At 42.4% G+C, this 27,544-nt stretch overlaps 1 protein-coding gene across 1 annotated transcript in view; it reads right to left on the reverse strand.

Annotated features, from left to right (window-relative positions):
- ST6GAL2 (ST6 beta-galactoside alpha-2,6-sialyltransferase 2) overlaps window positions 1-27,544 on the reverse strand; it is a 79,822-nt gene that overhangs the window by 12,983 nt on the left and 39,295 nt on the right. Inside the window, exons 2-5 of the mRNA XM_054010527.1 lie at window positions 19,720-20,725; window positions 15,861-15,958; window positions 13,334-13,435; window positions 11,995-12,169 (exon numbers count right to left, since the gene is read on the reverse strand). Coding sequence (XP_053866502.1) covers window positions 11,995-12,169; window positions 13,334-13,435; window positions 15,861-15,958; window positions 19,720-20,668 — 1,324 coding nt within the window. The 5' untranslated portion in view covers window positions 20,669-20,725. The remainder of the gene's footprint in view (window positions 1-11,994; window positions 12,170-13,333; window positions 13,436-15,860; window positions 15,959-19,719; window positions 20,726-27,544) is intronic.

Below are 27,544 nucleotides of genomic sequence, written 5' to 3' on the forward strand. Positions count from 1 at the left end.
TTAATTTTAAAAACATTTTTCCTAGTTTGTAAATATATAAAATATAATTTAATATACCTGAGCATAAGGAATCTAATTCAAATATTAACCAAGACTTCAGATCAGCTTCTGATTTAGCAAAACTGTTTGTTTAATTATTTACAATGCAGAAATACAGATATAGGACTTGATTTTCAGAAGTGCTGGGCACTCACAACTTCTGTTAAGAGCTGTGGATGTTCAGTAACTCGGAAAAATGAGGCCCATAGGTGTTCACTTTTTTAAGAAGTCAGCATTAAAGAGATCTTAACAAGCTTATGTGAGAGAGAGTGAACAAAATCACATATATGTAATATGATAACCACATACATGTAATCTGATTATCACACACTCAGTATATGCCACTTTTTTCCCCACGCATCACAGTAGCAGCCACAGAACTAAGTTTAACAACATAACTATTTTGAATTAAACTATTTTATTTAATAAAGTACATTCAGGTTTTATGAACATTGGGCATAATGAAAACACAGTTTTCTGCACATTAGTCTGCATATGTACACTGTGTGTTTGTCATTCTTTGACAAATTAAATTAAAAGTAACAGATTCTCAGGTGGATGCTACTGACTCCATCAAATTTAACAAACAAAAAGCAAGAATAGAAGCAATAGTAAATGCTGTAGCTAAGCTATCATTGAGGTGTATCCCTAGAAATACTACAAAACACATGTATGTATGAAATTTACTTTTTGTTGGTGTTCAGGAATGCTGGATGCAGGAGTATTGGTTCATGTTTGTAATAGGGGGCCATATGATGCCACAGATATGCGCATGGATTGAAGGCAGTATGTTACCCACAGTTCTGTGGGTTTAACAGACTTTTTAAATAAAGAAAAGTGCTATGTTCATTTTCAAGAGAAGGTTATTTCATGACTGTTTGGTCAATCAAAGATGACAAATATTAACCACAAGAGAACACTACTTGAATTTACAGAAAATCAACACTAATTAAAGAATTTAAATGTCACCAAATGGCATTTGTGCCTAGACATAAGCAGTAATATACCTGTGTTTGATGTAGATTTTTGCATCGTGTAGTTTGATTAGAAATCAATGTTACTGTAAACACAAAAAGTTGCACCATTTATCAATAACTATAATGTATTCTGTAAATTCATAGATATGAAAATGCTAACCAATATTACCATGTGCTGTTAAGTGTTTCAAGGTCAAATGACATGCTGGAGTATTAAAGAAACCCACCACACAGAATGAAAAGTGACAGATAATGCTTGGAATGCTATTTGAAATGAGTTTATTTTCTTCTCTGTGTATACCAGGAAGCTGAAGCTTCTTAAATATTTGAGCATTTTCTACCTGCATGATAATATATCTGAAAAGGGTAACCATTACACCAGTCCAATTTTGTGTTTTAGCAACTAGTTACCAGATTACTAGCTAAGTCAAGGTAACAATAACACAGGCAAATGGTTTTAAAACAACTAATATGTTTAACGTAACATTGTCACTGTTTGTTTTCAAGTTATGCAAACATTATTTTTAAGCCCAGGTAGAGATCAGCAGCATTCTTCTTGTCAACATGCCATTTGAAATGGTTTTATATCCGTGTCCTGAATGAAAACAATTGATAATGTACCAGTGTTATGATTTGCTTGCTTGTGTTGTCATCTTGAGTTATGCATGCAAAGGAAGTTGAATATAGTATTATCAAGAATCCTTAATGCCTACCTGTTGTTTTGAACTGTTACGGTGAACTGTAAATCCTGAAACAAGAATTTCTTTTTCAATAATAAAATATGTATTTAGTTACTGTTTATATTTTCTTAAAACCCAGCTCTCTTTGAATTTTGCTCTATCCTACCTCATTTCCCTTCTTACACCTACTCAGGGTAAAGTCCTACTAACTAGTAGCAGTGATACTGTTTAATAGGTGAAGCAGGTGTTCTTTAGCATATAGGTTACTATAAGCACTGACTTATTTTACTACTACCACCACAATGCAAATCAGGCAGATATGCAACTGTGTATGGCTCTGCACTCACAGCCATAAGAACCCATTCTGTGGATTTGGTATAGTTCCCATGTACCATGTCACATGTAGGTGTGACTATACATGCATGAAGGGTCATGAAAGGGTCTAGAAGCAAGAGAGGTATACTCCCCTTCTACGTACTCCAGATGTAGCCAGAGTGATCCAACACTCAATGCCATCTTGCCAGAAATTAACTGTGAAAGGCAGAATTCCTATTCACAGCAACAAAACACAATGTGTGCACAGATGAGCGACAGCGAGCCACTGTATTAAAGGGAAGAGGCCATTATAGCATTAGCCAATTAAATGTCACAGATCCAATGGCCAAGGCTGCTGGTGCAGATCCCTCAGGCACATGGTGACTAGAGCACACAAGTTGACACAAGAATCCCTTACCCTTGGCAGCTGCTGAAGAGAATGGTTGCCTCCATACAATGATACACTGCCAGCCAAAGGCACATCCTTTCCATGTTCTAAACTGGAAGCTGTCCCAACAACAATCTTTAGCACACCAGGGTGAGACCACAGAAAAGCAAATGCCTCTTGTAAAGTGGCTTAACACTCATATATATATATATCAGTGCTTCAATTAGTTAAAAAAGCAGTGGTATTCATTCCAAAGAAATGAAACAAACCATTTTTCTAAACAAGGTGATGTGTTCTTACTTTGTCTGCACTTCCATTTGCTTATTCCTCTTTTATTATCTTTCCATTTACTCATTCCTCTTCTTCCCTCTCTCACTCTTTTTCATTCCTGCTGTTTTTTTCTCTCTAGTGATGCACCTTTGTCATGGTGTTGTGCTGTCTCAAGCCAAAACTGGTACCTCTGTCTGCTTGGATGTTGTTGTAGGTCTCACGCTCTATGTTCTCTCTCTCTCTCTCTCGCTCTCTCTTTAGTGTTTCACTTTTCACTCAGAATAGCTTCATCTTTTGTGGTTCTTATAATGTACAGTATCCAATGAATGCAACTTTCATCCCAGTAATATGTCTCATGGCATGGCTGAAAATTAAAAGACACTACTGGAGTGGTGCTGAAATCGTGTTTTGTTATATTATCATGATTACAGACATGGCAATCTTTGTATGGATTTCTTTTAAATGTGTGCACTGCATGAAATGCATTATCATCGAGTCTGATGAGGACAATCCATAATGATGTGTTACCGAACATTGATGCATGAAGCATGTGCCATTGCATAAATGCATAGGGTTTGTTGGTAAGCCCCAAAAAGCAGCATAAACTTTCTGAACATTGGGTGACTAATCTTGGAGCAGTCAGCGCAATGGGGAATCATACCTACTCTCAAGGCTGCAGGAGTGGAGCTGTTTCAGGCACAGGGAATCATGTGGGAGTTTCCTACATCAGGATGTATAGTTATTTTGGCCCAGAACCACAAAAGGACCTAGGCGTTGTGATGTTCAGCACCTCAACACCTAACTTTTAGGTTTCTAGAGGGAAAAAAAACCCTCCCAGGAACAACATTGTGATTCACAAAGCCTGGGTTAGGCACCAAGGGTCCCTGTACAATGAATGGGGAGAGATAGGCACAATGAATGTGATCCACAAACCCAGCACCCGAGGTTGGCAGCTTCTTAAGCCACCCAATGGTAGATGAGGGTGTGTGTGCTAAGCCCTGCCACTCTCAGAGATAGATGCCAAGGTGTAGGCACCTATCTCAACTAGCGATCCAGGAACTGGGGGGAGACAGGTGCTCCTCTGCCTAACTTGCATGCAGGGTCCAATCCAGTAGGTGTGCTCAGGGACCTACTAGATCTCCTTCCTTCTGCCTCTCCCCGCCTCTGTTTTGGGCAGGAGAAGGAGGAGCTCCCTTATAACCTTAATCTCAATGGTTAGAGCATTCATACAGGATGTGGGAGACCCAGATTCGATTCCCCCTCGGGCATGAGAAGAGATTGGAACTGCCATCTCTCAGGGAAGCGCCCGAACACCTGAGCTATGGAATAAATTGACAAAGGGCTCCCTCAGTGTCTCCTTTGGAAGCTGCTGCACTTTTAATTAAATAAATGAATAATTAAATATCAATTAGGCCAGAGAAAGAGAATGACTCTACAGCCTAATGGTCACCTGAGAGGTGCTGATCTCTCTTCAAATCCTTTCTCCTCTTCAGGCAGAAGGGGGACTTGAACTGTTGGTCCCACATCCCAGGTGAGTGTTCTAACCTCTGGGCTAAAAATTATAATAGAGCTCATCCTCCTCCCCAGTTCTGTGTAAATCTACTGGATCAGGCCTTGCAGGAGTGCCGCCGCCCTCCCCCCAGTTCATGGATTGCTCTGAGGGTTATGGGGGAGATAGATGCCCCGACACCTGGAGGGAGGCAGCATATGCTCAGAGTTAGAAATACAGGTATCAAGGGAACTTTTACTGCGAACACTTAGGTACCAAGTGAGTTTAGGTGCCTAAAGAGTTCAGCAGCAGGCAAGCAGGAATTATATGGCTCGCAAAATAGGACATTAACACCTAAATACCTTTGTGGATCTGGGCTCTTCCTCAAAGCCATCTTTATGCTTTCTTCCTGGCCACCTCCCACAATTGATGCCTTCCCTGAACTGGCCCATAATGCCACTTTCCTTTCCTTCTTCCAATCTCTCCTTGAGAACCAGTGCTTAATGCTAACATACAACTCACTAGCTAATCAAAGAGAGGTTGGAAGACAGTTACATGTATACTTTTATAAACATTTTTTCTTTCTATTTTAATATAAGGTACAAAACATGAAGATTAAAATTGTAGATATGTATGCATCCCCTCCAGCTTACACTTAGTTTGTCAGCTGTGCAGGGCAGGAATTGTGCCTTCCTAAATGTTTGAACAGCACCAAGCTCAATCAGGCTCCGATTTCAGTTGGGGCCTCTGGAAACTGCCAAAATATAAATAATTCCACAAGCATCCACCCACATTGGGGTGGGACACTGAACTAAGGATGCAAAGTCAACCACTCCAAAGTTAGGAAATGCCAGAATTAAGGTTGCCTGTGCAATCTCGCCCCCCTCCCGCCCCCAACTTCTCCCCCTACACTCCCCTGTGCATATACATTAGAGAACAGTCTTTAATTATATGGTCACAAACTATTGTCACAAACTATTTTCCCCACAGGACGCCTGCCTTATTCAGTGTATAAGACAGAGCTGATCTGTGGATGAATCCGGGTTGTGTAGTGAAGTAAACTGTTGTCTGTAGGGCCCCTGGGCCTCATTTGTTGCAGAAGGTGAAAGGTGTGTATCACAGTTCCATGATAACTGCACCTATATCTTCCCCCTCCCTCTTCATGGAGTGCTCAGTCAGGTCTCAGGTTGCCTGCCTTCATTTGTCACTGGGTAGGGACCCTTGTCCACTCTCTTCTGACTGGGAGTTTAAAGGCTGCACAAGTCCCTGCCATCCACTGTGATATTCACAGCAAGCCAGTCTGCGTAGAGGTCAGCACCTGTGATTTACTTTTTCTCTGAGGGCTATGAACAGCGTATTGGCAGCAGTTACAAGGTACCACACAGCTCTTTGTAAGCAAGCACATTTATTCTTAAGGTAAAAAGCTTTGCAGAGAAAACACAGAAAAACAATAAAAGTTCCTATTCACATGATAACATCTCACCAGAGGTCACCCGTCAGTCTTACGCGGGGGCTCTAGCAGGGTAAAGTCTTTCCAGTCCTTCCTCAAGGGTTGGGGCCCCCTTGAACAGAAGGTCTTGTCTGTTTGCTGGATCAGAAAAAAGGCCTGAGTCCGTTTAAATTCAGTGTAAGCCAAAAGCCTTTTATTTGTTTTCCTAGTCTCCAGAAAGCCAGCCTGAACCAGTACACCTCTACCCCGATATAACGCGACCCGATATAATACAAATTCGGATATAACGCGGTAAAGCAGCGCTCCGGGGGGGCGGGGCTGCGCAGTCCGGTGGATCAAAGCAAGTTCGATATAATGCGGTTTCACCTATAACGCGGTAAGATTTTTTGGCTCCAGAAGACAGTGTTATATCGAGGTAGAGGTGTATATGCAAACTTCCCCAGGGAGTGGTGCCTCTGGAGGCATTTACAACCTGAGTGATTCATCATCATCCTTCACTGTTTAAGTACCTAGAAGAGATGTGATAACCTCCTGCATGGGAGTAGAACACAATCATACATACAATCTTTGGCCCACAGTGAGACAAATTCAATACAATAAAGATATGTCACAGCGTTCATAAGGCAAGGAGTGCAGAAGATAAAGGATGGTCTCATGGTTAAGGCAGTTGAACTCTGCCTAGAAGAACTGCATTCTATCCCCGCCTCTGCCACAGAGCTCTTATATGATGCTGGGCAAAATACTTACCCCAAACTTTTCACACATGGTCACTAAGTGTATATTCCTCATTTTACGAGTGCCTGACTTTAAACACTTGGTCTGACCTGCAGAAGTGCTGAGCACTCCCGGCTGCAACCAAAGTCCATGGGAGCTGTGCTTTGAATATATAAGCTGCTATGAAATGCTAAATACTCTGAAAAATCAGGTCCTAGCTCTCTCAAATTGGACACCCAAATTTAGTTGATATTTCTTACCTTAATCTCTCCATGCCTCAGCTTGCCCGCTGTAAAATGAGGATAAACTCCCTCATCTCATAGGATTATAGTGAAAATAAATTCATTAATATTTGCAGAAGAGCACTCAGATACTGTAGCAATGAGTGCCACAGAAAAGGCTACATGAAAATTATTAGTTCTGTCTTCACAGCAGGGTCTGAACAATGTGCAATAAATAAGGCCCGGGGGTACACAGAATAAAAAGGATAAAACAAAATATTGGATAGCTGCTCATTTAGTGAGTACCCTCTATCTCAATGAGGCAAAGGGGTATGTAATTTCCTAATTTTTATTAAAAAAAAAAAAAAAAAAAAAAAAAAAAAACAATGGAAAAAATGGAAATTTCACCATGTAGCATCATATCCACACCCACATGCTCATCAGCAGAGTTGAAACCTTTAGATCCATCACACAGACCTCTGCCATTTGAGTTCACAGAGTAAATGATAGCAATAGTAGGTTATTGTCATCTATATGGACCAGCACTAGAGCAGGATGGGCTACCTGCCAGTGAGTTTCACAGATATTTGCTGACAATACAGGAATCTTGGGTTCCATTACAGCCTCTGGAGGGGAGTGTTCACTAGCAGGCTCTGACTCTGTCCAGTCTCCTTCTGACTCATCCCCTCCAAACTGTGCCTGTCTTAGTCCTGCACTTATCCCAACACTGACTCCTCTTCCCAAACCCATTCTCCTCACTTACCCAATTCCAGTCTCAGCTATTCTAGCTTCTGATCCCAGTCCCAGTTTCACCCCTCTCCTGCCCCAGCAAATCCCTCTTCCCTCCCCCACTCCCCAAGCTCTCTCTCAGCCTCCAGCTAACTTCCCTCTGCCCCCACATTCCTTGTCCCCCAGGCTTCTCATCCAATCTCAATGCCTTCAACTCACTGAGCCCCTTGACCCAGTTTTTGTATAACCATCCCAGTTCTCCCCCTACACCCAGGCTCTTTTAAAAATCTGTCTCCTCTCCTCCCAGCCACTTCGTCGCCCATTGCCCTAGTCGACCCCTTAGCTCCAAATTCAATTTCAGTTTCTCCAATACTCCTTGTGTCCATCCCTGGCTCCCAGACCTAGCCTCCTTACCCAGGGTCGAGCGGGGGGGGGGGGAGGAGGGGAAAGACAAGTGGGGCAATTTGCCCCAGGCCCCGGTCCCCACAGGGGCCCCCACGAGAATATAGTATTCTATAGTATTGCAACTGGTTTTTTTATGTAAGGGGCCCCCGAAATTGCTTTGCCCCAGGCCCCCTGAATCCTCTGGGTGGCCCTGTCCTTGCCCAGCCAGTCCCAGTCTCTACCCCCAGGCTCCTTTTCCCTACTCGCCAAGTCCTCCCCCACAATGCTCTAGGTCTGTTTTTTGTCCCACCTGCATTTGAATCAGATGGCTTCCTCCTCTACACCAGTGATTCTCAAAACCGCCCTTTGTTCAGGGAAAGCCCCTGGCGGGCCGGGACGGTTTGTTTACCTGCTGCGTCTGCAGGTTCGGCTGATCGCAGCTCCCAGTGGCTGCGGTTCGCCGCTCTAGGCCAATGGGGGCTGCGGGAAGCAGCGCAGGCTGAGGGACATACTGGCCGCCACTTCCAGCAGCTCATTGGCCTGGAGCAACAAACCGCAGCCAGTGGGAGCTGCGATCGGCCGAACCTGCGGACGTGGCAGGTAAACAAACCAGTCCGGCCCACCGGGGCTTTCCCTGAACAAGCGGTGGACCGGCTTTGAGAACCACTGCTCTACACTGCCTGGGTGTCAGCGGGGGGGTCACTGAGAGCCCAAGAGATGCAAGCTTCTTGCTCTCCATTCCAGTGCCCAGCCACACCCTGCCCAGAGAAGCTAAAAGTAGCCATTTACAGTTAAAATCTGACTTCAGCCCAGTACCCCTGGGATGTGGCATGCACAGTCTGGTCAGCACTGGGAGCTGTGAGAGGCTTGAACACGCTCAGTGAGGACAGAATCTTTGGTGATATTAACTGTTAAGTTCTAGAAAGTCTCTGCTGAGCATGTGCAAACTGTGATTTTTTTCAAAGGTTTATAACCTGGCCAAGTTTGGGCAGATTTTCATGAGGACAGGAAAGCCCTCACACAAAGGCCACTCCTCTGCCAAATTTCAAATCCCCGCTCCACAACGTGGGAGTGCTAGAGCATTTCCAAAGGAAAGGTCACCAGAATTTTTGTTTAATGTAAAAAAAAGGAAAGTATTTTCTCCTAGCCTTGTTGTCAGAAATAGCTGAACAGTTTTGGCTGAAGCTTTCCAAAACAATTAAGCCTGTCATGGAAAATTTCAGCCCAGATCGTTTAAATTTAGCAAAGTTATCAACATCTGAAAACAGAGCTTTATTATGGGAAGTGTTGGGCAACCTTAATACTAGGCGGTGGTACTAGGAAGGCTGCAGAACTCCTGAGGGCTCCATACCATGGATGTACTTTTACCCAGGTCTGGGCTCAGAGTATGCACCCTTTGCAACGTATGAAATATGGACAATACAGAGCAAGTTGTTATCTCACTAGTAATGTCACTAAAGATTTGCTATCCTGACTATTGTGCTAGGAAGGTTTTCAAGCGCGGAGAGCTCAGCTGACAAAAGGGCCACTTAGCGACCTTAACAATATGTGGGTGGATCGATCCTTCTGTACAGCGTGGTCAGCTGGAATCTCTCTCTCTGCATTCCCAAACTATTTTCAGTTCTACTCCCCTTTCTCAGTATACAATAAGTAGCTGGAAACTTGGTGAATCACCCGCAATGGGAGAATATCCAGAACATATGTGTTAAACAGGAGAGTGACATTCCCCCATTCCTTTGTTTAGTTGGGTACAGATTCTTATAACCATGTTAATCAGTACTTTGCTCCAGAAGTAATCCCAAGGACTTCAATAGGACTACAATGAGTAACATACTACACGATGTGAGTATGGATGACAAAATCTGTCCCTTTAGGAGAATAGATAAGTGACAAGGGCTATGCATCTGTTTTAATTGTAGGGCTGCAAATCTTGATTTAGAAAAAAGTCATTCTAATAAACTGATTTTATGCATGCTTATTTTGGTTCAAGTTATAAGTGCAGACTTAGCTTAAAAGGAAATAGGTCCCTCTACCTGTGGAAATTCATACGTGCATTTTAGGCTACTATAAACAACAGGATCTTTCTTAATTTGATGTTTTCATGCTAATAATGAGATTATGCTAAGATAGTATGGGCATTTAATAAATCATTTCCTAGATATCATCTTTAAAATAAGTTACTGTTATATTTTATGACAACTTTCATTTATCTAGTCCCTCTATTCAACCTGAATTATATTTGTTAGGGATATTCATCCCCAAATATGCAAATTTTTTATATTAGCAAACAAACAAGCAGTACCATGCAATTTAGATTACATGGCTATCATACAGTCCCTCTCATTTGTGTCTGTCAGCTTCAGTTCCAAACAGATATTTGCCACTTGAATTGCTGATAGATATCCAATCTGAACACTAACATGTCCCATAAAATTTCTGCCAAATTGAATTACATTATTTATGCATTATCCTATCATTTACGTCTACCTCTGACAATACAGTTGCTGTAGTATGCTCTCTTTCAGTTTAAACTACATTACATGTGTGCTGTATAGATATATATTCAATATGCTCTTAAATGTGAAATATCGATTCTGACGAGCCTTCAAATGCACCTAACGCAATAGTAGCTAGATGCCAAATAAGGCAATTAAGGCTCACAGTCGGTTTGTCCAATTATCTATCTTAGCATTTTATACTGCTGTCCAGAATGCCCTCCGAGTAATAGCAACAGCAAAAGCAATGTCCCTAGTTAATTTCATGGAGTCTGGCGCATCTCCCTTTTTGAGGTAAAGATGATGGTGTGGGTTTTTTTTAAGGCTGATTTGTTTCCAAGTGCATTTCTGATTTGGGTTTTTTGGGGCTTTTGTTTTTTTGTGGAGGGAGGTTGGGGGTGGAGGGAGGGAGTTTACAAGATGGAACTTTTTTAAAAGTATTTTCTGCTAGCCTTGTTCTCAGAAATAGCCTAACAGTTTTGGCTGAAGTTTTCCACAACAGTTTAGCCTGTCATGGAAAATGTCTCAGTGTTGTCTTTCTTACAGTGTCTTTTCAGAGAGGAAGTTTTTTCAGCATTTCTAAAGACAGATTCTGGATTGACAACTGGACTTTTCCTCTTCACCATTCCCAGGTTCAGCAGCTGTTATTTATTTTATTTTATTTTATTAAAACGTTTTCATTATTCTAGGAAAGATTTTGCTGAACGGTGAGCTTTGAGCAATGCCCTGATATCATTCCCAGAATTCTTTGGCTCCAGCTTCCAAAAATCTAACGCTGGGAACTGGCAGCTTCAACATTCCTGATGAACACTGCTCTTCTGGTGGATCATGACTGGACAGGTGATCTGATGCAGCTGGATCCTATCCCACTGAAAGCCTAAAAACTTTCACTAAGACCTTGAATTGGCTCTGGTGGCTTCCCACTGGATTCCAGAGGATGCAGAGCACTGGGGAGACACGGCTTTTCCTGCTTGTTGTTCTAGCTCAAGTATCCAGTAATCTTTGTGAGTTACCTTGGTATTTTCTGACTGTGATAAACACATGGACCACTATGGTTAGATCCTCATCTGAGGGAGGAAGGGTAAAGTCTCAAACCAGAGGTGGAAGGCAGCCCTTGTTGCACTGTTGCTACCTGTGTATCCACTAGTAGAGATGAATCCAGTAAGATCTTTGGACTTCATAATGCATTGCTCACATGTATCCCTACATGTTAGTGATAAGCATCTACCAGGCATCGACAGTCACACAACAGGAAATGTGACCTCCAGGCCAAGTCATCCCTTCTTCAGGGAAATATTATGGAAGGGCCAAGAAACTGAGTTGGAATTCTGTCCCTACTACTGTAAAGGGAGGGTGACATGTACTAGCTGCTCGGAGGCTGGAATAGTACTATGCAGCCCTGCCTGGGCAGGAAGACTCCTCCTCCCCTGTCAGTTGTGGAAGAAGCATGCGGCTTGACTGGTTGGTTAAAGATTTTAAAACTTTACAACGGACAGTAATAGCACAACAGCCATTTCATTGTATCTATAACATGTGGTGGATTTTAGCGGTAAGTAAAAGTAATAGTTTTGTTTCATACAAACTCCCCATATATCTCACTGCAAAAGTCCATGCACTTGAGCATTTCGTAAACTATTGATTTAAGGGTCAAGAATCCATAACATACACGGTAAGTCACTCTGTTATTTTATACTACGTTTCCCATGCTGTGTATTTTAAATGGTCATTGTCACTACACTAGCACAATAAATAATGCATGAAAATAGGCCTGATTATGAGGAGTGTATCTATTTAACCATTATTTAGATAACATGTCTTTTAGGGCATTGCTAGATACACCTACCAATGAAACCTGATGAAGGTGGGTTGGGCTGTATCTTCTCTTTAGTGTTCTCCTGAATGATGTCCCAGAGCTGCCATATAAACTTGGGATGGAGAATGTAAAATGGCTGGTTTGGATTCCTCCTGCGATGCTGCACGTAAGGTGTGAACAGGTTATAGTCTGGCTTCTTATACCACTAGGGGGTGGAGGGAAAACAACCAAAAGTGAGAAACGGATCAGTCCTAGGGTGCTGCTCAATACACATTAAACAGTATATAAAATACAACACCAGCAGCTCTGTGTTGGCACTGAAGTACGAAAGCATAGGCAGCAAGCCAGCTTGGGTTGCTGGATATTTTCTTAGTGAGCCAGTCCCGAACTTGGGCTGCTCTGTTCCCTCCTACATGCATGTGCTCCCAACATGCAATTCACTCCAGTGCACAGAACCAACACAAGGCCTATGCACCATTCACAGATCCATGTTATAATTAATTAGGGGTTAAATAGGCTTAGTGCAGGACATTGGCACTGGGGTGAATTTCATTCCAAAACACCACCAGCTGCAGCAGCTCCTGGAGGAGGCAGAAAGCGCTCGGTCAGCTGCACTAAAGGGGTGTCACCCGATGAAACAGGCACACTTATCTCCAGCTGCAGAGTGCTCCGCTCTATTGCTTCCCTGGGCTCCCACTGCGAATAGCCTCCTTTTCTACAGAGCCTCTCCAGGTGACTGCAAGATGGATTTTTTTGAGGGTGGGTGATGGTGACTGCAAACAAAGGAGCTTGGGGGAGGAGGGCACCAGCAAATTAATTTGGAAGCCTGGGGACTTGTGAATAAATATATATGGTGGTGTGCTTGAGGGTCAGTGGATTTGGAAGAGACTAGGAGGGGAGAGTATTATGTATTTTTATTTAAGTGTAGGATTTTTGTGGTGGGACATAGGGGAAAATGGAAAATATGGATGTGATTATCCATCTTTGCTCATGCCCCTCCACAAAAATCCAGCACTTTCCCTACCTGCCCCACACAGCAATTTCTCCCATATTTATTATCTAACTCTCATTTTTAAATACACAAAACAGTAAGACCTCCCCCCAACTCCCTACCAATCCATCTGCCCTCAGTATCTCTTAAAATAAGTAGTCTGCTCAGGTAGAGGTGAGGGCCATTCAAAAGACTTTGCCCAGTGAATATATATCTCCATATGGAAATGGTATGCTGTACTTGCAAGTACCACATTAAAATCTTGAGATCATTGAACTGCCTGGTAGCTATGGGCTGTAGAATCAAACTATTCATTGCAGGTAACTTTGTCCACCGTTTTCAGCTGGTTGGGAGGAAATGAGCAAACTGAGGACTTACCACATTCAGATTTGCAGAGTAAGGAGCAGGATCCCAGGCCACTAAAATAACATCTTTATATAATGAGCTGTCAATGAAGTGATGGTTTGGATTGGTGAGAATCTGCAAACAAACACACACACACCCAAACACACACAAATGTTTCAATGAAACCGGAGCAACGTGAATCCTCTCTCTATAAAAGAGCATGCAAAAGAATAGCACTAGTAATGCAAATGCGTACCAGAGTAAAGTCCAGGAACTCTATGAACATCAAGCATTTTGAAACATGGCACATCAGTGGCAACACAAATACACATCCATGCTTTTGTTGGATGCTCAACAAGTCAACAAAAATGGTGGGGGAGTGGGAAAAAGGGGGGTTATCATCAACCTTTTCTTGATAAGGCTCAATGCAAGGGTTTTTTTAAACACGTAAAAAGACCTGAGCCCAATGGAAGTACAAAAAGAATAATCAACTTCCCCAAGGGCTTCTCATCCCCCTCCACAGCGTCAGATGCTCCTAGTTATCTGGTGGCCCTGTGGACACACATAGCATCTGTACAGCTGGTGTGTGTCCAGAAAATAGTCAGGAGTTCCTCTCTGAAGTAAAAGCTTCCCTCAGCCACTTGTGTTACTTGAACCTTCAGTGAACTTTTATCAATTTTACATGTTAAGAGTTTAACCATAAGCAGCACTCATGCTTGTGTGAAGATTCAGTTCACTGAATTACAACTGTGTCCACAGTAGATCACCAGTAAGGAACATGTTATGGGTCCACCCAGAAGCCCACCAGTTGTGTGTGGACACAGCTATGTATTTTGGAAATTTAAAATTAAAATATTACTAGCCCAAACTGCACATCAGAACCTTTTCTTGGGGAGCCAGCAACTTTCACAGGAGGGCTGTGACACCAGGATCCTACGTTGGTGTTCTGTTGTTTTTAGCTTAAATAAAAGAGATCCCTCAATGAAAGTAGTTCCAAAATGGAAAATTCAACCCTTCAGAGTAAAAGACCCATCTGCTTCGATAGGAGCAAAATAATTCCATTTTTGCAATAGCAGAAATACAACTCAGAACCACTGCTGTCAATTGCCCTTCTGTTTCTCTCCAATATATCTTCTCCCTAATCCTTCTGTGGCTTTCCTTTCATTCCTCCTGGCCCATCCTTTTCCTGAGCTGCTATTCCTTTGGCTCCTAACCAGCTCTTGCTGATCCCTGGGTCATCCAAACCCAGGGAGGATTGGGAAGAATGACTTCAACAGTGATTAAAAACAGCATTAATTTGGCTCTAGCTGTTTTATTAATCTGCATTCCAGAGAAATGAATTCAAAACTAATTGGCATTTCCTTTTAGATTTCAATGAGCCATATTTCCTTGAGAAAAATAATTTTGTTGCCATAGCAGTATTTTCCCTACCACAAACTTTGAGCTTAAGTGACTTTTCATCAGCTTTCTACAACACCAGAAGCAGCAGTCCAAACCACCACAGTATCCCTAACCTCCCATTTCTGTGGGTAGTGTTTTTTTTAAATAATGTGAGCTCTTGTCTTCAGAGTATAAGCTTGTTAAGGCAGAGATCATGTCTTCTTTTACCTTTGCTCAGCACCTATCACATTGGGGGCACTGCCAAAAACAAATAGTTAAGAAAAGGAAAAAATTAACAATAATGCTACTAAACTGAGTTATGCAAGGTCTGCTATGACACAATTTTGAAAATGCAATAATAATTAGAATTTATATAGCATATTTTACGTTCAAAACACTGAAAGGGCATTAACTAATTAAATCCTCACAATCCCCAGATGGGGAAACTGAAAGGAGAAAATGAAGTGGTTTGTCCAAGGCCAGAGCTTAGGAAATCAGTTTTAGCAGTTTTTGAAAACTGAAAAAAATACTTCAACCACAAGATGTCACTACAGCTCAACAAACATTAACATCTGCGGAAGAAAACTTTTTTTCTGGTTAGTTGAGGAAGTTCAGCTCAGACACATCGTCTAGTTTTCACTGAGGTTTCTGTATCTTGTATACATTTCCAACTGGACTTACAAAGAGGTGGAGTGACTTGGCCTACCAAGGTCATGCTCCAAGACAGCTAGCTCCCAGGAAAAGGTGGGATGGGGGGTTGTAATGGAAGATAGGGGAGCTCCAGTAGCCATGCTCCTATCGGATCACAGGAACCCAGAAGCAGTATGGAGGCACAAATCCTCTGCAGTGATGACTCTGGCCTTAAGCAGATACCTTGAGATCTGCAGACTTCATCCAAAACTTTGCAAACCCATCCTTGATATCTTTGTCTCAGGGGAACTCTGTGATTCCAGACTCCTCAAGTTTCCTGCCACCATGCAAGAAAACCCTGAAGGGGAGAACTGACCCTGAATGTTTCATCGGTTCTACATCATGGTTATGTCATTGGTGTGAATCACTAGTTGCTCACCAGATTATCCAACCATCTTTGTCCTTAAAATGTTTGATTTCTAAGATGTTAATTAAGCAATGTTATATTGCAGAGAAATAATAAACATATGAGTTCACAAAAGATTCTGACCTGGGAGTTAATGATGCGCATGGTCGTTTTATTTCCAACATCTTTTTCATAGCCACGTGTAGGAGCAGAATTAAATCTCAGAACTGCATCATGAGAATCTAAGGGCACAAAAGGGCTACATTTATATATTTCTTAGTAAGGTAAAACAATCTAATTTCAAGGAAAGTGGATTTGTAAATTTTCCTAATCCTGGTACTGTATTCAGAGGATAAATATTCTACCATGAGGCAAAGCCCAAATCCTCTTTATCTGCCATATGTTACTACAATTGTTCAAATCCACTGGAAAAATGCAGAACAATCCAATACTAATTCAACTTGCAATGCATATGCAGTGTAGTTGCAGCCATATCATACCTCACCCACCTTGTCTCTTGCAATGTATACAGATTTACCCTAACTGGATAAAATTAGAATGGAAAGTTTATTAGTCCACACAATTTTGCATATTATTTCTACTGCAGTATATTAAAGCAAATACTTCATGCAAAGATGCATTAAACTAGGTCAGTATGCAGCTATGTAGTGATCATCACTGCTTAGATACAGAGGTTTATAATAGGCTTATATTTTATAAAGCAGAATTCTGTCCCCCAAACCTGCAAATCCAACCTCATCCCCCAAATCAGTGCAGCTCTTGTGGAATCTGAGGGTGGGCAGAGCTGTCAGCACACAGGCCCTATTCCTCCACAGCAACTTTAGGGCCCTCTCTGGCTTCCCGGCAGCTGGGCTCCAATAGAGCTGCACTGCTAGGGCTTTCCCACAAACTGGAGTTGTGCAATTAGGAAGAGGAGTTCTGTATGACAGACAACTGACTTTGGCCCCAATTCAGCAAAGTGGTCAACCATATGCTTATCTTTAAGCACATGCTTAAATCCTATTGATTTCAGCTTAAGCACTTTGCTGGATTGAAGCTTCCGTCAGTATTGTCTTTGTGAGCATTCCCTACTGCTTATGTAGATTTCAGAAGAGGTTGGAAGGGGGTGCAGAGGAATGATGAGAAAGGGGGTCAGTGAGAATGGCACCCCCACTACAGACAGTACTCTCTTGCTTTCACACCTGGCCCTGGGATCTACATGAGTTTTCTCCCTTCTGCCTATGGAGAGAGGGGGGATCATCTAGGCCAAAGTATGCTACCCACCTCATCTCATGTGATGGTTTAACTGATGAGTACAATGAGTTACTATAACAGTTATTAATTTAACTATATTTAAAATGCACCCATCCATAGCAAAATCATTCCACATGGAGCCCAGCGTTCACTTTGCATACTACGCTGGTCCCACCCACATTAACTCTCCCCTTTTCACCCAGGCCGTCGGCCTGGAAAAATAGTGGAGAGCTACTGCAGTGCAGTGCGACCTGAAGATCAACACATTCTAACTCTGAGGTCACTGGAACGACTTGTGGGAATGTGAGATTCGGGACTGAGCCGTACGAGCCCGAATCTGCAAGGTGCTGAGCTCCCCAGCTCCTTCTGGTACCAAGCAGGGAGGGGTGTACATCTCTGTGCACCGTGCAATGGCCTCACATATTCTGGCTCAAAAGATTTTGGCCCCTTCCACCCAAACATGAGTGGCCTGATTTTTTTCCCCAGAAGCGTCAATGGGAGCTGCAAGGCTCAGCACCTCTGAAAATTAAACCCCTTACATTTAGGTGCCTAAATATGGGATTTTAGGACCCTAACTTTAGGTGTCCAGGTTTGAACGTTTTGACCACAATCTTGTGACCACAGGGAGTTATACAGTTCACTGTGTGTTTGTTAACACCATTTAGCAGCGTCTTAAAACTTCCCACATCTATTAGTGCTGGCTTTTATATCACGTGTAAAAACCTTTTCTTTTAAAAGAAAAAAGTTTAACACTTGTATTAGCTGCTTTTAAGAGGAGTGATTTTAAACCTTGTGAAGTATTTTGAGGTATCCAGGATAAAGCTATAAAATGACTGATTACTATTCACATGTTAAGGGGAAAATAAAACCTCCACACGACTTCACAACAGAATGTGATGCTGCCAAAACAGTTGTGCTTGCCATTAAATAACATGATCTACAATTAAAGTGTTTACAGTTGCAACATCTATTTTCTTTCAAAAACAGCTATGATGAGAGTCCAAAAAGCGAAGAGCAAATTAAAGTCTATGACAGCATTTCTAATAGGAACACAGAAGAGGGAGCTAAAGGGCTACTAATAAAAAGTCCCTGTGATCCTCTTTTATCAATTTTTTGCTTCTGGAAAGATATCTAATTACAACCCTGATATGCATATCACAAACTACGAGAAGGCGCGTGCAACCTGGAGCTGCACCCCATGTTCTTCCATCAGAAGATCTCTTCCTTTCTAGTTGGTCTCTCTTCAGGATTGAAAATCTGTGCCTGGGGAAGGAGAAGCTTGGGGGCAGAAAGGCTGATGGCAGGGCCAGCATCACCATTCCACCACACGCTATGTGTGCAGCATGCTATATCCCACACCCTGACTCCAATGGAGCATTTCCAAATAACTGGAGTGGGCATTAGAACCGGTGCAGCAGAACAGGGGCCTTGCATGGGTCACTCTAGCATTCATCAGATGCCCAAAGATGTACAGGTTCTGTGACCAAGCACTCCGCTAAGCCCTGACTGCCTGACAAAGTTCTGGAGGGGGCTTCTGAGAGAAACCTTAATTTTCATTTCCCTGTTCCTTTCCCACAGGCTTTTCCGATGGAGGGGTTTGAAATATTTGACGAAGGCCTTATTAATGGTGGCATTTCAAACCTGTAACTTTTACTGGGACTCTTCCATTCAGGAGAGACACATCAGGTGAACATTTCCAATTAAACTAAAGGCTCCACAAGAATACAGAGTGAGTGGCATGAGGCTGCCATGACCAGAATTGTTATGAGGGAAAGCTTAGTGCCATGGAGTCAAATGGGCACTGAAGGCACCACAATGGCAGGGTGACCACCCAACACCACACCGAAAATACCTGTGCTGGTTTGAGACTCTGACACTAAAGGATTTTGCTTCATTTCAGTGACAGCACACAGTGGGAGGAAGGAATTGTTGAGCTATTTCACCTCAGAGGTTTCTAAATCAGTGGGACTTCTCATGAAATTGGGGGTTACTCAGTTTTGATTTTAGCTGCAGGCTGGCAGGGCACTTGTGCTGTGCTGGAAGCCCATTAGAGTAGTTTGATAATGACAGCGGTTCTAATAGATCACAGAGATTTAAGGGAAACCCGTGGCAGAGACAGAGCGGTAAGATGAAGCAGGTATGAAGATGAGAAATCCTGGATGATGGGAGGAATTACTAGTGTACATCCAAAGATTTCTACGGAAAGTTGTGAGAGATAATTCTTGGTGCTCCAGAAGCAAATGGAGGAAATTTGATGCATATATTTCTTCCTTCTCTTGATCCTTTTAACATATTATGATTGTGTCACATCAGTAAAGAAATCCTAAGACAACAAACAAAACAAAAGCTTTTCCTTACACTTTACTAATGTATAGACAGAAATACAATGAAGATTTTAAAAATGAAAGCCTGAGAATAAAGCTAACCTGTTAAGGAAGTAAACATGCATCACACCAATATGTAAAACTGTCACGGTTCTATTAAACTCAATGCATTCTTTGTGCCCCAAACCATAATAAAATAAATAAAAGGACGTCACCCTCTTAAAATGAATGACTACCATGGGCCTGATTTTCTCTCAGTTATACTGGTGTCATACAGGAGTACTCCACTGAAGTCTATGGAGTTATACGGATGTAAAACTGGGGAGAGAGAAGAATAAGGATCATCAGGCTTATCCCTGAAAAAGGATGGACCCTTTGATAGATGAACACACACACACTTATGAGTGAGATGCATTTTCACCCACCTATTTCATCCCCTAGAGAAGAGTTCAGTATTGCACCAGCAGACATAACTACGGCACAGCTTCCGAAGCCATGTGGATACAGTTTGCCCAGTGGAATTTGAGGAACGTGCTTTTCCCATCCAAGAGCTGAAAAGGGGTCCTCCTTGCCATCTATTGTTTTCACATGCACCCTGTCCTTGAGCTCACAGATGAGCTGGTCTCCTGTCAGTCTGGAGTTTCGTCGTTTCCCTTTGAACCGCACCCCATGCTTGTTGGTGTTCAGATAGTCTTTCATAGCTTTCTGCAGGCGAGGGGTCAGCATCTTGGAGGAGATATCCCCTTTCCAAAGCCTATAAAGGAAGGATTTTGACATTGTGGAATATAACCCATCCCAATCATCAGACTCATCAAACAGCTGGCTTCTCCTGCGTGTTGGGTTTCTTTTCTTTGTTCTTTTCTCATGGGTCCATTTTTCCTGTAAAACATTTTCCTTCTGATCATCCTCATTGGGAGAGATGAATTTCACTAGCTCTTGAATGTTGCTGTGTTGCTGAGGCTGACCAGCAGCAAATAAATAGTTGTCATCCCCTTGATAGAAAGCATATTTTGATTTTCTCCCTACCTGGGAAGGAAAAAACTCTTCTTCATTTTCAAAGCCATCCTCTAGATCAATCCACTTTTTAATGCTTCCGGTCCCCGATTTAAATGAATCTAAGAGATCTTCGTTAAGAAGCACCTCGTTCCTATCTATGGTTTCAGAGGATGATGGATCATGTATTGCTCCCATAATAACTCTCTGCTTGCCCTGAATGGGCAGGAGCCTCTTCGTCTCAATGTAAGAGAAGGAACTTGGAACTGGTTCAGCAGTGTTGCTATCTGTAAAATAGATGAAGATCACCAAGAAAAGGAGACCCCATGCAAATAGCCCAAACAGCATTAGTTGTTTCCATTGCTTCAAGTTAGGTTTCATGGCAATGCCTGTACCAACTCCTCTGTGCCTTGAAGTATTGGTGAAGGGGAATGAAACCTGAAAAGAATATCAAATATTAATCAAGAGCTGTTCTGAAAACAAAGAAAACGTAGAAGTATATTTAAAAGTTCTGGGAGGAGTAGGCTCAGTGCATACACAGCAGCGTGAGAGTCTCAGGGGAAGAAACAAACATAGGCGCTCAGGGACACCATACAGGTAACACATTTTGGCTCCATCCGCATGGTGACAGCTGCTGGCTACAGAAGCAGTCTCTGGTGGCCAGTTTATAGAGCAACATTGGAACCTGACCTAAAGGAGATAATTTACCTGTCGGCTTCTGCTGTACCCAATACACCAACTTGATTAAAAACAAAATTGATGTGCATTATGGAGAAAGTCTAGCTCCCTCCTCTATGGCCATGGAAGGCCCTCTGCAGTCAAACCACTATGATTCTTCAGTATAAAGGTCAAGGAATTATGTAGGCAGTGCACAGAGCCTCTGCATAGTACAGAGCCTTGCTGTGCAAGGGGCTAGTGAGGGAAGGCTCATAGGCAGGCTGGAATGGGGGCCTTATTCATTTACATGGGATATCTCCTTTTTTATATGGTTAAATTATGCAAGTGGATGTACACACCGGCTGCAAGTTGTTCTACAAACTATTCAGCAACATATTAGCCTCAGGCTGTGCTGTGGATAACTGTGTAACCTCAGCATGAATTTCAAATATGGATGGGTCTTACTGCAGACTTTGAGCCCAATTCTTCTCTCACACGGGTATAAATCAGAAATGACTCATGTGAAGTCAATGGCTTTACACTGGAGGAAAGCCAGCGCAAGTGAGAGAAGAATTAGGCCCACTACTCCCACACAAACAGAAATATGCTGCATGTAGCAATATGCTGGCGGCCCATTTGTATTTTGAAGGACAAATTTTATTTGTCAAAGAATAATAGCGAGCACAGTGTAGTGTGTCTATTTCAGCTGTGTCATCTCATGCTTATACTACTACTTCCATAGCCTGATTATCCAATGTTGCACCGGTTTTACACTGATGTATCTCCACTGAAATTTTCCTCAGCTGGTGTAAATTGGTGTTGCTTCATTGCACCACCTGATCTGGCCCAATGGCTTTAAAACCAGTGTAGTCCAGCAGTATATCAGGTTCTTTATATGCAAAACAACTGTCTTTTTCACATCCCCTGTACGACACATTCTGTAGTATTAGTGGAAAGAACAGAGTGGATTTTTGGATGCCAAGATGGGATGCCAAGAGTTAGCCTATTTCTAAAAGATAGAACTGATGGGACAAGCCACTAAATATACTGCTCAAGGACAGTAATAGACTTTAAAAAACAAACAAACAAACAAAAACAGGTATAGACTTGGAAATTTGCACTTTATCCACAACGCTGGGATTGTGGAGGAATTTTAGGGACAAAATCCTGGAAAAATGAAGTAAAATCTGAGCAACAGGACTTTACTCCAAGGAAAATACACTGCAGGGCTGATGGCTTGTCACAGACATTAGGACATTCTTTACCACTCAGCTGACCAGCAACAAGAGAGCATATTATGGCAGGGTGGAGCAGAGGATCAGCCCATACATCCAGACACACATAGGGAGGATGCAGTAATGCAAGTGGGGCTTTGCAGATGCTAAGACCCGGGGGTGCCAATCACCCAACTTAACTGTTCAGTAAAGCTATTTCCTATTTTTCTAGTCTAGGCAAAGCCTCGAGCAGCAGAAGAGCAGCTGACTTGGGGCCTTACAAATGTCCAAGTAGAGACACAATATCACAGTGTCACAGCTGAATGGCCAAGTTTCACTGCAAACAAACTTACTTCTAATACACGGAAGAAATTCATCAGTGTAACAGTGAACACTTAATTCCCATGCTCCGCATACACTTAGCTTCGGTTATACAAAACACCTGGAAAAATACCTATTAGGCAAACTGACCCATTTCCTTTCCCCCACTCTGTCGGTACAAAACAAGTCTCATGAGTGCTGTTTCCAGTTTTAAAAGACTCAAGGCTATTTCTGTCAGGAGACTGCTTACAATATGATTGTTGTGTAACTTAGATCTGCACTGAAGTTAGTTATTCTAACCGGCCCACTCAGTGTTCAAATGATTTGCATTTGTTAATCAGCATTCTTTGCCTGTCTGAACCACTCTCATCCCTTTTTATAATTTTCCCTGCTGGTTTCCATCCACCCTCCACTTTTCAACGACTGCCTTCCGGACAGCACACGTTACCCTTTGCTCACTCAGGTGTTCCTCTAGCTGTGTAAACATTTCATGTTTATAGTGTTGGTCCCAGAATATGAGAGAGAGAAACGGTTGGTGAGCTAATGTCTTTTATTGGTCCAACTTTGGTGAAAGAGACAAGCTTTAAGGCATACACAGAGGTTTTCTTCCAGTCTGGGAGCTCTGTTTAAGGTCAAACATTTGTCTCACCAGTGGAAATTGGTCCAATAAAAGATTATCTTGATTATCACTTCAAAAGTTTTTTTTCTCTTACTTAATTGGCCTCTCAGAGTTGGTAAGACAACTTCCACCTGTTCATGCTCTCTGTATATATATATATATATATATATATATATATATATATACATTCTATGCATCCAAAGAAGTGGGTTGTAGCCCACAAAAGCTTATGCTCAAATAAATTTGTTAGTCTCTAAGGTGCCACAAGTACTCCTGTTCTTTTTACAATGGAGAATGTAATTAGAAGGTAAGATAGTTTCTTCTTCAGCAAAGGTAAGTGTCTCCCTTTGGCACCCCGTAGCTCAAGATCTTATCTTGCTGCATCTCTCCTGAGTGGTGGGCATGTCTAAGCATTAGCTGATGTCTAAGCTCCAACTCCCATCTGGAAAGTTTTTGTCTTTAGCCAGTTTGCTTGCATGAAAGCCAGTTGAAACTCTCTCTCAGGTCAGGGGGTCATTTATTTATTTAATAAAATACTAACAATGTATGGACAACAAAAGGCAAAACCATGTCTATTTTTTAAATTTCCAGAAAATGACCCTAATTCTCAATCAAAATTTTTCCAGTGAAAGCCGCAGTCTATGGGAGGTGTAACTTTGTTCTGCTAAGATTCAAATTACCGGTGTGCTGCCTCTCTGCTGTAACTCCCATTGTTTCCTAACAAGGGGCACTTTCAGTTTTTCTAAGCCAAGCCTCCTGACTATTTATTAAAGGAGAAGAGATGGGTGAAGGAGATCTCTTTGGAACATTCCTCCCTTTCAAGGTTGCCTATTGTTAAATTAATCTGCATAGACCCCAGCAGCTAAGAGGTCGGCATGGTTCAAGTTGATGTTCTAAGTTTTGCACTGTTATGTTAAACAGGGTTTTTCTTGGCTGCAGTTTTACAAAGAGCAGGTCACCTTGGGGTTATTTGGGATACTGAATGTTAGTTGCAGGCAGACATTCCCAGGGTGCTGGAAATCAGACTAGAGTTTATTTCATGGAACCCTTACGTAGCCTGAGTAGACATGCTTCTTTAGTCAGCTAATTCCATGGTATTAAGAAACCTCTGGCATGAGTCAAGACAGCTGGAGGCTGCATTTCTAGGGTAGAGAAATACATACATACACACACACACACACACACTTTTGTGAGGGGGGTGCCAAATTATTTTTAGCATTCTCACAGTTGCTGCACAGGCCAGTACAGTAGGCAGAAAAACTGACAGACCCCTGGGGATGGTGTCTGCCAAAAATATATATCGGTTTGTTTATGGCAAAGGAACTTGTCTATTGGCTATAATTAGGCCTTCTAATTAATGAATTGCTCTTGGACAGCTTTCTTGTTAGTATCTTTAATCATTATTTGCCAGATAAGTCAACTGTATTCAGTATTTCTTGTGGCAATGAAAAACAGTTCCTTTTTGTTTCTGCAGGGTCATCTAAATAATGCAGTGCTAATATATCTATAACGTTACTTTGTGTGCTTTGCATCAGATTGCCCCCTCCCAGGGAACACCGAAATGGGGAAGAGAGATGGGCAATATTACCAACTCCAAGCTTTCAATAATCATGAATCAGGCTCCCAAAAGTTATTAGACTGACTTAAAAATAATGAACTTTTAAAAATAATATTTTTTGGGGGGGGGGAGGGGTGTTGCCTTCTGGCGCTTGGGCATCTGTAAGGTTCATGATGTCAAGCTATTCTCTGATTCTGGCAGCTGGGACTTTAAGAAAATCACCAAATATTGTGGGAATTGCGGTAAAGTCACTAGAGTTGGCAACACTACGAGCTGGAGAAAATCTCAGTGAGGTTTCTGTTGAGGATCATTTCCTAGATTATTCTGCAGGACAGGGGGACTTGGCTGCATAAACCCCGGGGTTTCAGTGGAGACCAGAACCATTCACATGGAGGCTTTATGCTTCTGATACCCGCTCACCCTTTACCACCTCCCTACAGGTAGTTGGCATTGGAGCCAAGCTGTCAGGAACTTCTCTACCATCACTGTTCCTCGAGCTTCATCAAATGAACTCCACAGGGCAGAGACTACTCAACTTAGAAGCTAACGTAGCCTGGGCTGGCAGGGGGAAAATACATGTGACACTCCCATCTTTGCCCCACGTGTGGATCCCCAGCTATATGGAATGCTCTTCAGTAGATCTAGGAACAGAGGGAACAGTGCTGCAGAGTGACCCCATCTGCCAGCTAAAATGTCAAGCAGCCCCATCTATCACAACTACCAGCACTCACTTTCATAATCTCCATAATAGCCACATCTGATTCTCACTAATATTAAACATCAAGGGTGAAATCCTGGCCCCTGCTGAAATAAATGAGAAGGCTCCCATTGAAGTCAATGGGGCCAGGATTTCCTTTCCTTTCCTAAGTTTCCTTTCCTAACTGTGGGCTCAACCAGGGACAGACGACCTCTCCATCTTTCATAAAACTATTTACAGTCCCATTCCAGTTGTGGTGACATAATGAAGGGCTATGTCAAGTATGCGAGAGCTCTGGGTGGCTCACCTACGGATAAAAGAAGAAAGGTGATAGTATGCAACCTTTACATACATATACATGCCACCCAGGCAGCAGAAAGCCAATCAGCCCTTGGTGCAACTTGGTAGAACTTAGAGCAGGTTTGACAGGGCTTTAAGTTCCACCAGCTGGTAGTGGGGCTGAAGTCCTTGGGCTTTGGGCCGCCCACCCGGGGCGGCGGACTTGAGCAGGCTCAGGTCTCGGTCCCCACTCCTGTGGTCGTATAGTAATTTTTGTTGTCAGAAGGCGGTTGTGGTGCAATCAAGTTTGAGAACCCTTGGGCCAGAGAACAGCACAGAGGGCAGGGGAAGAGAAGCTGGTGGCAGAGACTGTGACAGTGCAGGGCAAACAGGCAGCCAATGAGACAGAAAGCGCCCCCAGTTTCATTTTTTTTTTAGCAACAGCCAACATCCAGAAACTGTGACAACTGGGGATGGGAGAGGGACACGATGCGTCTCGGCTGGGCTTCTTCCTGTCCTATTGGTGCCAGCACCAGTTGCACTGGGGGAGTTCCTGCTGCTCTGGAGCAAGGCTGACTTCACCCATGTGTGTCCTACTCTGCTTTTCTTTAGCTTATGTCATTTGGCAGAAGGAGGCCACTGATGCCTTAGGCCCATGGAAAAGGAATCCCCACATTACAATCTGGGTGAATTGCAGGACCCTAGCTGTGTGTCTCCCTGCCACTCCCAAAGGGCTGGCTCAATCCCAAGGAGGTGCTTCACTGGTCCCCACAGCCCAGGTGTATGAGGAAGGGAGAAATCATTGGGCCTGGTGGGTAAAGTATTAAATCAGATTTCTTCCTTGCTCTGAGTTCTCTGATGGACTTGTTGGTTTGTATTTGAAACAGAATGCATATTTTTATCATAAGCCTCCATAGGGGTGTTATTTGACACACAGTAGTAACTGTTGATGAGAGAGGAAATTCTAAAACACAAGTGCACTGGCACAGTGTGACCAATCATTTAGAGCACAAGCAGGAAACTGTACCCATTTTCAATCCTCTCTGATTTTCTGTGGAACTGATTCCCCCTGCCCACTCCTTTCAATTTAGAAAAGTGAATGAATTTCTTTTCTCCTGCAAAACCGCAGTTCAAAGCAGCATGCTCCTGTATTCTGACCTCAGGTTTAACCAAGCATGACTGCAGGAATCTTCTATAGCATTGCAGCTAGAAATATAGGAGGGAGGGAAATAAATGGCCCATTCAATAGAAGGAAAATACTCAACCAGCATATTTTTTTTAGGGATAGCTTTAGATATGTGTTTCTGCAGAAACACATAATTTAACAAAAGAAAGGAAGTGTTTTGAGTCTGTTTGTTTTAAGCTTGACAGGATGAACAATTTGCAGTCTCACCAAATCATACAAACCACAGTGACTACTCACAAGAAAAAATGTTTTAAGTCTTTGCGCAGTTCTACACGGTATGCAACAGCTCATTTTATTTCCGCTTTCAGCAAGGTTAAAATAAAAGGCTTCTTTTCTTTGCTCTATAAAGGGTTGTAGTTGCTGTATTACTCTAACTTAACACAGCAGTTATCGCAGCACAAAACAGAACTCTAAATTGCTTCCTGGAAGAGAGAAATGTTTATGCTCACAATCATATGAACACAGTAATCATGGTTCCAAAAGTTATTTAAACATTATTACATAAACTTAACCCAAAATCACATCTGATATCTAAGCAGGAATGGTTTGAAGAGTTTGATTTTCCATTTGAAGTCTGTAATGCTCTTGACATTTTTCCTTCCTTTACACTGTCAGAATAGAATGGTAAATTCTACACCTACAGAATAAATCTCTATTGTATACTCGGGTAATGTATGAACTGTAGCATTTTTTTTTTTTTTTAACTTGGATTTCAATTATATTCAC

The sequence above is a fragment of the Malaclemys terrapin genome, chromosome 1, assembly GCF_027887155.1.
Source record: "Malaclemys terrapin pileata isolate rMalTer1 chromosome 1, rMalTer1.hap1, whole genome shotgun sequence".
Classification (NCBI taxonomy): Eukaryota; Metazoa; Chordata; order Testudines; family Emydidae; genus Malaclemys; species Malaclemys terrapin.